The 10997-nt window shown below is 44.1% G+C and overlaps 1 protein-coding gene across 1 annotated transcript in view; it reads left to right on the forward strand.

Moving 5' to 3' along the window:
- Positions 1-10997, forward strand: part of DMD (dystrophin) — a 637032-nt gene that overhangs the window by 579911 nt on the left and 46124 nt on the right. Inside the window, exons 23-24 of the mRNA XM_077745468.1 lie at positions 540-605; positions 3227-3385. Of these exons, the coding sequence (XP_077601594.1) occupies positions 540-605; positions 3227-3385 (225 nt within the window). The remainder of the gene's footprint in view (positions 1-539; positions 606-3226; positions 3386-10997) is intronic.

Raw genomic sequence — 10997 nt, forward strand, 5'->3', positions numbered from 1 at the left:
GTTTAACAATTGTCTGAGGGGAAGGAGGTTTTTTAAAAGGTAAAAACCTGGTGGCAGACTGGTAAGAGAGATTACTGTGAGTCCATCCTGAAAAAGTATTATAACCGCTAAGGTGTTTATCAACCGTGGGAAAGCACGAAGTAGCTCTATAAGTCTGTCATCAGGGGAAAGCTTTAATTGTCTTAAAGCTACCAGGGGTAGCAAAGGGATAGAGTGTATTTGTTGTTAGGGAAGCTTTTCTTGTAAAAACAGAGGCCTGTTCTCAGTAAAAGGAAGATCGATCTGTGAAGAAGAAGAAAAAACCCTACCAAATACAACTTCCTTTATAATTTATGGCATAAATGTAAAGCTGCTAACTAGCTGTGGTCCACCACTCACTGCCGCAAATGGTTAGGGCAACACACACATCCTTTGATTTGAAGGATTCTTTTCTCTTCTTGACATGATTTATCCTTTAGTTTTCAGGAATGTTCGATTAGGTCTTGAATAGATTCTAAGAAATCACATAAGTTTTAATGAGCTTTTACGTTTTTTATCAGGCTAGCAGAAATGGAAAACAGCAATGGATCTTATCTAAATGATAGCATCTCTCCTAATGAGAGCATGTAAGTATCCCGTCTCTTTTTACAAAATGTTCCTGACCATGAAATTGCTTTGAGGGCTTTCGAGGTAGGGTAGTGCAGAAGATAGGAGTTAGCAGGATAGTCACTTGATCTTTCAAGGAGCCACTCATTTACTTTTTTTCTTTGACTCTCAACAGCCTGACAGGGAGCACGCTCATCCCCAGTGTGGCCTCAGTGGTAATTCCAGAGTAGCAAAACCAGTTTGCCTTATTCTTATTTAATACCAGATGATCACCGGTTGCACGGGTGCAAATATTGAAATTATATTAAATGCTTAATCTCTGATGAAACCTGCCAGATATTTAAAGGGATTGGATATTAATATTTAAAGTAATGGCCGGGTAGTAGTTTCTCCAGGCAGGGGGAGTGGACCTGCACTCTTGGTAGAGTTCCCTTGGCATTCCCATGTGCTGGATTCGTTGGGCATTTTCCTTCAGAGATCCAAAGTAGTAGAGTTGTGTGATGTAGCATCTTCACTAGCTAAATACAGCGAGGCCATCTTGTGAAGGGTTTCAGGAGAAGGAGTTCAGGTCTAGGTCGAAGGTTGTTAGCGGGAGGTTAAGCCAGGCCTGTCAAATAGAAGAGAGAGTGCGATGCTAAACGATGGCACAGAAACAAAGTCTTCATTAGCGAGTAGGGGAAGTATTCACACGGAGGAACAGGCAGGAGTAGTGCACGAACCATGGGCCTGAGGTGGAGGGAACCGATTAAGAAGCTAATCTGAAGGAGAAGATAAGGGCCTGCTAACTGAACGGATAATTTAGAGAGAAAAAATCTAGTCCGAGCACAGCAATGCCTTTGGTAAGTTAGAGATGTCTCACCACTTGGTCATGGAGAATCTAGGCAAAGGGAAGAATGAGTGGCACATCATCATGTTGGTGTGGCACCTCACAGTCACACTCAGATGAGGCAAGGGCCTTTATAAGGATTAGGCTGAGGGAAATAGTATCCACGTGGCATTTATACATAACTAGTTATTGAAGACATGACAACAAATCATCTGGTAGATGAAGGTGACCGCTTTCAAAGGCAAATGTTGAATCAGGTCAACAACTCAGGCATTTGTGTATGACTGGGTGACTTAAAACAAAACAGTAGCCATCTTTCCCCCAGTTGAAACTGTGGTATACTCTCTTTCTCAGCCATGGGGATAACTGTCAGTAGGATTAGTATGCGAGCTACACTGACGTGAAGATAGGTGGCCAAAGAATCAACCAAATGTCAACAACCTGGATGATTTGCTTCTTGGGGTCAACCGATTTTGATATTAGAAACCCCAGCACATTCAAATTAATTCAAGTTAATTAATTTGAGAATAATTAATAATGGAGAATAAAGGCTGCCATTCAGGGGCTGCCTGAGAGAACAGTAAGAAATTTAATTATAGCTCTGTCGTAATTAAACATGGGAGGTTCTAGCAATAAAAGTTCAGAATTTGGGNTTTAGCTCATTCTGAGGACATAAAATCCATTTTGACTCCGTGTTTGGACAGTAAAATCATGATATTTTCAGGGCAGGCCTGGGGAAGTGGTTTGGTGGATTGGTTGACTTCACTTAAACGCTTGTTTTAAACACCCAGTAAGTATTGGTAGTCAACTTTTCACTTCTCAACCAATTACCTGGCTTGACAGACCAAAATCATTTCAGTCAGGAGGATTTTCTAAATACCTGAATTGTTTTTCCACTCAGAAGACTTAGGGGGATATTAACATATCATCCTGCTCCTATCTAACCAGAAACAAAGAGCTTTAGCGTCTCATTAAGAACAGAACGAGGTTCTTCTAACTTAGAGGTACGTAAGCTTCTAAAGAGCTGGGAGCAATACATCTAGAAAATGATTTCTCCGGGGTATTAGAGAGTTCTTAGTTTTAAGGAAACATTGCAGCTGCTTCCCCAAATGTGAGCCTTTTGCTTCTTTGTTCCTGAAGATTAGTCCTTAAAAGCTGTTCCGAAGAATAAGTTGTTCAGTGTTCTTTTAATTAATCATCCGAGTGGCTTTTTTTCCCTTCGAATTTTTGTTTTTCTTTTTGAACAATAATTGAGTGAAACCATCGTTTGTCTCCAGTTTCGTTATTGTTACCATCTTGCCTCTATGGCTTTTGAGGGTCAAACTGGCTTACTGACCGAAGCAACACTTTTTTGGTTACGTGGCCTTCCCCTTAGGAGGATATTTATGATGATAAAAGCTGCATTTTTTTTTCCTGATCATTATCAACATCAGCGTGGGTCAGCCAACAGATTATCTTGACAGGTTCGGTAGCAAAAGCATTATGGAGCCATTGTTGTGTCTTTTAATATTGGTGGTTAACTATTGGTTGAGTGGTCAACGTAGAGTCCCAATATTTCCGTCATTCTGCCCTTCCTTTACCCATGTAAATAGGCCAAGTTCACTGGAAAATTTGAGCAAGAAATGCCTGGAATTATCACCACTAAGATGGTAGATCACAACCTCAAAAGAACCAAAGTGTCTTTAGAACCAGGAAGAAGGGTCTGATTACTTGTTAAGAGCAAATGTTTCTATTTTTAAGTACACACCCGAGTCCCTGACCCCCAGAACAAAATAAGGGGGGGAAAAAACCAAAACCTTTGATTTTATTTTCCAGAGATGATGAACATTTGTTAATCCAGCATTACTGCCAAAGTTTGAACCAGGACTCCCCCCTGAGCCAGCCTCGTAGTCCTGCCCAGATCTTGATTTCCTTAGAGAGTGAGGAAAGAGGGGAGCTAGAGAGAATCCTAGCAGATCTTGAGGAAGAAAACAGGTGAGTTTTCTTTCTAGCTTTGTCGTTGGTATGCAGAGCGCATACACGTGCACACGTAGAAAAGCGCCAGGAATCTTCACTTAGAGTCATTCTGTGTCTAATTGTTTTCTACAATAATCTGTTTAGCTCCATTTACAGATTCTCTCTCTCTATGAATGCAATAGTATAATTAAGAAGTCCTAATTGAGGGGTGAAAGGAATTAATGCTAATGGTGGTGTTTGATTTGTTGCATGCATTTTGGAGGCTTTGATTTTATATTTGAGCATAGAATTTAAGAGCAAAGCAAGTCCATTTAATTTCATGATTATACGATGGGTACATATATTTGGCCATGTTATCTACGTCAAAGCATTCAAGAAAGTAGGTTTGTTGGCTCTGTCTTATTTGCGAACGAATCCACTCAGTTTTCATCATCAGATACAGAATTCGTCTAGGCTCGGCCCTCAGAGCAGATTAGTGAGACAATTCCAGTTGTCAGGATCATCTGGAAAAGGTGTTCACACGAGAAAGGAGACCATAGAAGTTAAAAGGCTAAAGACACTTCACAATGTCTGCAGAGAGGACAGAGATGTAAAACTCAGGGGTTCTGTGTGGTGTCAGGATAATAGAAATCCTTGGACTTCTATTTTGGTGTTACATTTATTATATCACAGATCTCTTGGTTGAGAAAGGCTTTTACATATGATCACTTCTAACTCACTGCACCTTCTTTAGACAAATGCCACCAGGCAAGTCTTTAAAGGAGCAATTGCTCAAATCTGTGGGACTTGAGTGCTTTCATCTCTTTGATTTAGCCCAAGGCACCAAAACCTGTGAATGTCGACAGCTTAGTGTGTCTGCGAACCGGTGCCCTCGGGGAGTATGTCACCTCAAGATGAAAAAGCAACTGCCATTCATCCATTGCTTTCTGCCGCCACTGCCCACCTTCTAGCTCTTAAAACCCCTGACCTGTGGCCGAGCTCCTTATCCGGTTGGCTTCCCTCTACTCCCTTTCTCACCCCTCCAATAAATCCTCCATACTGAGTTGAATTGTCTATCTTTCCAGGACCAAGACCCATCAGTGGCATTCTTTGTTCATGGGATTTCTGCAGCTAGGAAGAAAGAAATCCAGCTTTTCGGCTGGGCGTTTAAAGCCTTCCAGAATTTTCTCTTCCTTTTACAACATTATCTTCCTTTATACCTGAGTTCCAGCCACGCTGCTGTAGCAGCCATTTCTGAATACATCCTGCTCTCATCCACTTTCTGGGTCAAGCGCAAGCTTGCTTGTCAGCCTACCGGCTAAGCCACATGCCTCCCATATCCGATGAAGGAGCCCTCCCCAGGCTCCATGACCTTCCTCAAAATAATCTTCTCCACAGAGCCCTGTTAGATCCCTACGTTTGGGGGTAACAGATCGGTTGCCTGTGTTCTCCGAATACCGTGAACCTTTCTCAGCGAACTCCCTGACGGTTAGCCTTTTTATCGGTGATTCCCCATGTGGCGCTCCCCCCCCCCACCAACAAGACAGTGAATGCCTTTGGGACAAGTGCTGGGTCTTCATCCTCTTAGCGGTCCCCTCCAGTACCTAGCGCGGTTTGAATACTCAGAGGGTAATCATGAAATGTTTGGTAAAAACCTGACTTGAAGAATACAGGAAGGATGTCACAGGAGTACCACCCAGGAGGTAATAGTGCACATTTTGTTGGTTTTCATGGTAACCTTATTTGTGGCCTCACTTGTACAGCGGGCACTGAAGATGGTGGTAGATAAAACATTTCTGTCTACTTTATGGAGGATCCTGATTAGTATCCATCTGTGTTAACCCTGTAGTTACTTCAGGGGTCGAAGTCACATTAGAAAGAGTTGGAATCCGCATTCTAAGTAGAATCTGATGTTACCCAGGAGGAAAAATATTTCCGTACCGCAGGATTGTGGCCCCTGTGCAGAGGTGTGTCCGTGTCATTGGGCAGGAGTTCAGCCCTGTCTGTCGTTAGCACACTTACCTTCCATACGTGACAGCCAGGGGAAAGACTACTGATAAGTATCATTTATATATACTTCCATCATTTCCAAAGTACTTTAATGTATTTTGGGTCATTTAATCTTCCTTAAAGCTTTGTAAAGAAGATGGATGGGAAAATGCTGATTCACAGAGGTTCACATGGATTAACCCAAATTTCACACCCAGCCAATGGCAGAACCAGCCTCAGGCCCAGATTTTCTCACTCAAAATAGGCAACTGTCCCTTGCACCAGCGAACAAAAGAGTCATTCTATGTAAATAGAATTTATATAGAATTGTCTCATATTCCCTAGAATGTACCTTGACTTGAGCCTGTATTATTTTTTTAAATTTCTTAATGTTTATTTCTTTTTGAGAGAGAGAGAGAGAGAGAGAGAGAGAGTGAGCATGCGTGGTGGAGGGGCAAAGAGAGAGGGAGACAGAATCTGAAGCAGGCTCCATCCAGGCTCTGAGCTGTCTGTTAGCACATGGCCTGACGCGGGGCTCTAACTCAGAAACTGCAAGATCATGACCTAAGCCGAAGTCAGACACTTAACTGACTGAGCCACCCAGGTGCCCCTGGAATTATTTTTTTTATTTCTTTTTGAGAGAGAGAGACCGTGAATGCACCCGTGTGCAAGAGCATGAGTGGGGGAGGGACAAAGAGAGGGAGACAGAATCTGAAGCAGGCTCCAGGCTCTGAGCCATGAGCACAGAGCCCAACATAAGGCTCACACTCACAGACTGCAAGATCGTGACCCGAGCCGAAGTCGGACGTTTGACTGAGCCACCCAGGCACCTTGAGACAATATTATTAAGGACTAGACATGAGTTTTAAACCAGTTCATGTACTTGTGGTACAGGGATAACCACTTTATCCTTAAGGATATTCAAGATCGTTCCACAACAATGGGATGGTTTATTCTGTGAAAAAAAGAAATTACACCACGTCTCCTCACAGCCCCCAAATGGAAAATCTGATGTTATGCAAGTCTTGCTGTACATTCTCTTGACCTTCAAGTAAAGGTCAGGGTGAGCTTCTTTCTTTCTCCCTCCACTTTGTCACATTTTCACGTGCTACCAGATTCCACAGAAGTGTCTGCAGCATCCACTGTCTGGTTTCCTTGGTCTGTTTTCTCTTGTCTTTGTACACTTCTGCTCAAAACGCTGCAGAGCCCCTGAAGCGGTCCCTGAAGTGAGCGTTGCTTAGGGGCTTTAATTCACATGTCCTGTCTTTCCTCTGAGATGACCCTGGCGGTCGTAGATGCCCTCCCCTCAGTGCCTGCCAAGCTACTTCTGACGCAAACTGGGCTCCACAGTCGGACAGATACAAGCGTACTTGTAGAGAAAATGGGAATGGATATTGACAACTGACATGGTCCCATGTCCTTTGGCTATATGTTTATTACTGTATCTGTATGTATTTTGTGTTCCTTCTTTCTTTACTTATGACTTATCTCCAAATAAGTTAGCAAAGGAAAGGGGCTTGGAAATCCCATTCCTGATGAGATTCGGTAGGGAATTCTCTTCTTCTTTGTGACATCTGCCCCCCAAGTCCCCTTGGAAAAGAGAGACAATGGCTACTTTAGAAGTATCTCAGGGGTGTCTTGTCTCTGCCTTTAGGATTCCATTTCTCTTAGTTGTTACACATAGCATTCAATAAATGTTTGTTGAATGAATGAATGAAATTAAGCTGAATTTATTTTAATTGTAGCACTCACACATGTACTTGTGACTAAAATTATTTTTAAAGCCTAATTTTATAGAGGACTGCCTTTTAAAAGCTGTTGTGCTCGCTTTTCAAAATCTTTCTTTTCCAAAGTCCCCTGACTGGCACCCAGCGTTGCTTTGTTATTAATGGAGAATGTTAAACATGCATTTTCCAAATCGAGGGCCATGCACATCTCTCCCACTCTCCTGACTGTTGGTTTATAGCACAAATAGAAAGTGAGAGCCCTGAGCAAAAGCGAAATCGGACTGAATTTTCTTGATAGCATCTCATAAATTTGGATGACTCGTAACTTACACAGTCGTTAATGTTTCACTTCTACAAAATGTCCTCATTCTGCAGATAATTCAGACTCACTGTCATTTGAGTGAGACCAGCTGGACATGAGAATTTCATCCACTGTGTGTCCTCAGCATTGCAATCTCAAAGTTTGCTTTTTTTCCCGCAGAGACTAAGTAGCTTGCAGTCTCCTGACTGAAACCCATAGTGTCACGTTGCAACATACTTTTCTCTGCACCATCTAAATGAAGTCAGACTTGCCCTGAAATTTTAGGTGTGAGCCTAGCAATGAAAAAGGTAGCCTTTACGAGGGACCAGAGCTCGTTGCCATCCTGCTGCCTACATAGCAAATTGATTCGATTTCTCCCAAGTCTGAAAGGAGGGTAAATACTAACCCGATTCACTGTGAAGTCAGAAGTGCATTGAAGTTGTCAGGAGATGTTCTAGGACAGCAGGGAACTCTCTGGATTCCTAGTACCTACGCGGTTCCTTTCATACATCTTGTCAGGCAGCCAGACACTGTGCAGTCTAAGTGTGAGTTCTCCGTGCTCCTTCTCATTCCTCCAGGGATTATGCCAGGTTACTGATGTCACAGCCACGGGAATTGTGGATTGGTTACTTACAGTTAATCTGGCTGGAAATCATGATCCTGTTGCCTTACCTTGTAAATGAGGGGGTGACTTTGGGCCCGCAGCTGGCAGTTTTCTGCATAGTCTCCACAGCCTGTACTCCACGCTCCTTCATTAGGGCTTGGTGTAAGTCTCCAGTGATGGGAAGAGTCTTCGGTGATGGTAAGAAGACGGCCAAGACAACGGGACACTGAAGGGGGTCAGGAGTGGGCCTTCCAAGCAGAAGGAGGAGCAGAGAGTGTCAGGGAGAGGAAACTGCAAACAGTGGTGTGACGAGTGTGATGAGACGAGACGGGAGCAGATGAGGCCCCATAAAGGGCCAGCCCGGGAAGGGCGGGATGCCACCTCACCTTGGATGGGGAGCCACTCGGGCATAGGCCGGGGGCGAGGCTGTTAGATACATGCTTACGTCCATCCCTCAGGCTCCTGTGTGGAGAGTGACTTTGAAAAGAACTGTACTGGAAAAAGTAATTCAAATTGGGAGGTAGCAGGGAAACCCACAAAAGAGATTCTTGAGGCCAAAGAAAGGTAAGAGAAATGGGGAAGGCAGGCTGCATTCGAGTGGTATTTCTGGGCAGGGGCAGAGCTGCTCGATATGGTGGTTTGACAGACCTGGGGACTGAAGGGACAAGTCCCAGTTCTGGAGGGCACGTGGCAAGATGATGGTTGTTTACAGCCGGGGCTGACAATTCAGGGGGAGAAGTGGGCCCCTTGAAGTTATCTATGTATTCATTTTTTAAATGCTTGTTTACATTTTTGAGAGACAGAGTGTGAGTTGGGGAGGGGCGAGGGGGGGGCGGTGTAGGACAGAGGATCTGAAGCAGGCTCCGAGCTGTCAGCACAGAGCCCAATGCGGGGCTCAATCTCACAAACCGTGAGATCATGACCTGAGCCGAAGTCAGACGCTTAACCAAGTCACCCAGGTGCCCCATTATGTATATTTTTAAAAATAAGTACAAGTTCGTAGTATTTACACTATTTATAGACGTCCTTCCTATAGGGTCAAGTAGCTGGAAGACCGTGAATGGGGTGTGGGAGGGCTTGAGGCGCTGGTGACGGACAGTCAGAAATGCAACTGTGAATCCAGAGATACTAGATCCAGAGATACTAGATCTAAGAGTCACCAGCTCCTAAGTAGTACCTGAAACTGTGAGAGGGAACTTGCCTACCCAGACGGTGTGGCAGAAGGACGACTCTGGGCATGGTAGAACTTTAGAAGACTTGAATGTGAAGATGTCTATTTAATTACCTTTTGAAAAACAGGTAATCATGCACATTAAATGAAATCCAGATGGTTCAGAAATGCATATAGAGAAGAATGAGTCTTCTCCAACTTTATCCTCTGGCTGTAAGGTTCCCAGCTCCAAAAGTGTTGGTTTCTTGAGTTCTTAGGTATCCTCGTAGCTAATCTCTACACGTGTAATTGTTTGCAAATACATCAGTGGTTGTTGGGATTATTTGGTACAATAATACCATGTAGGGTTCACCTCGGTCTTCTCTTTTTACTTACCTAATAACTTTTACACACTGGGGGAATGTGCCAGAAGAAGAGGGAGGAGAACTTGGGAATGATGGAGGAGGCAGGAGGGAGAGCGGTTATGGGCTCAGGAGGAGGTGTGGCTTTGAACGGGAGAAGACCACCTCTGAAGACAGTGTGGATGATGGATGTTAGGGCAAGGGGCAGGGGCACGGAGGACAATGGCATGAGCGTTCAGTGTCCGCTGGACATCACTGGTCATTAGTGCAGACTGAGGCTCAGAGGTGGCCTGTACATTTTTTTTTTTTACCCGTGGGATTGGGGGGAAAGAGCAGCAGTATCCATGGAATTACTGAAACTAGGCTTTCAGGTCACTTGGCAACATTNGGAGCTTTATTAAAGGGAGTGAGTTTTCCTGCATAAATTGGACATCCAAGATCTTTTCTAGTAAGGGAAGTGACCATATGAGGGGAAGCTTTATGAAGAAAAGCTGAAGGGTGTACACATCTCATTTACTAAGCTGGGCAGGAGTCAGCCGACATAGCTCTACTGAGGGAGGGGATGCTGGTCCAGGGTGTGCAGTCAGCAGGATTCAGAGGCTCGGTTTCTAACTATCCAGTCCAGTTACTCCGTTTCCTTCAGTTTATCCGGAGTTAACCAAATCAAAGCCCGAGGGGACCAGTTCATCCTAACCGATTGGTGCAAAAGGATGGATTACCCAGGTCAGTTTATTTCTCCCCTGTTCCTAATTCTCTTTTTAATTGTCATGTTGTACGAAGTGTAATACTATTGCCTTAAACCTCTGTGGGGGAAACACCATGGCGTTGAAGTACAAATAGTTAATCTGTTTAAATGGAGAAGAGATGTTTATTTTAGAGACTGGGGCTGCCGCTCCGCGCCAGGTCCTCTCACAGTCCGGTATCTTAGAGATCAGTATAAAATTCATGCAGTCGTCTGGTGAGCTTAGATTCTTGGCGTAGGAAACTGGATAGTCATGAAGGAGTCTCGGAAAAACCAAAGTACCGTACCGTCTAGTGACAGGAATACTCCGGAGTTACAGGTACACAGCTGCCCCCTCCCTAGAACAGGCTGGATAAAAGGTAAAGCCCTTTCAGTCCAGTTTCCCTTTTTAGATGCTTCAGGAAGACCCTCATCCTCATAGCTTGCATTGCGCTACCATTCTGCTGTCCTAGAATGGATAGTGGTGGTCACTCGAGCTCCTTCCCAGGCCTGAGGACAGAATTCCCATTCGATTCAGTGGACAGGTAGCGAACGCTTCATGTGTTTCTCAAACTGCAGGACTACAAAGATGAATAAGCCTTGGTTCTTCCCTTCATGGAGCTCAAAACTGAAGAAAAGGCATTAAGATACAAACAACTAATTGTAAACTGCTAATTACAAGGCATCGTTACGATTGCTTTTGGAGCACAGAGGTAAATGATGAAGGCTGTCGGGAGGGACTGGAGAGGCCTTCAAAAATGGAGCTGGAAATAAAGACCAGATAGGACTTCCCCAGG

This window comes from Crocuta crocuta, unplaced genomic scaffold (assembly GCF_008692635.1).
Source record: "Crocuta crocuta isolate KB4526 unplaced genomic scaffold, BGI_CrCroc_1.0 scaffold598, whole genome shotgun sequence".
Taxonomy (NCBI): Eukaryota; Metazoa; Chordata; class Mammalia; order Carnivora; family Hyaenidae; genus Crocuta; species Crocuta crocuta.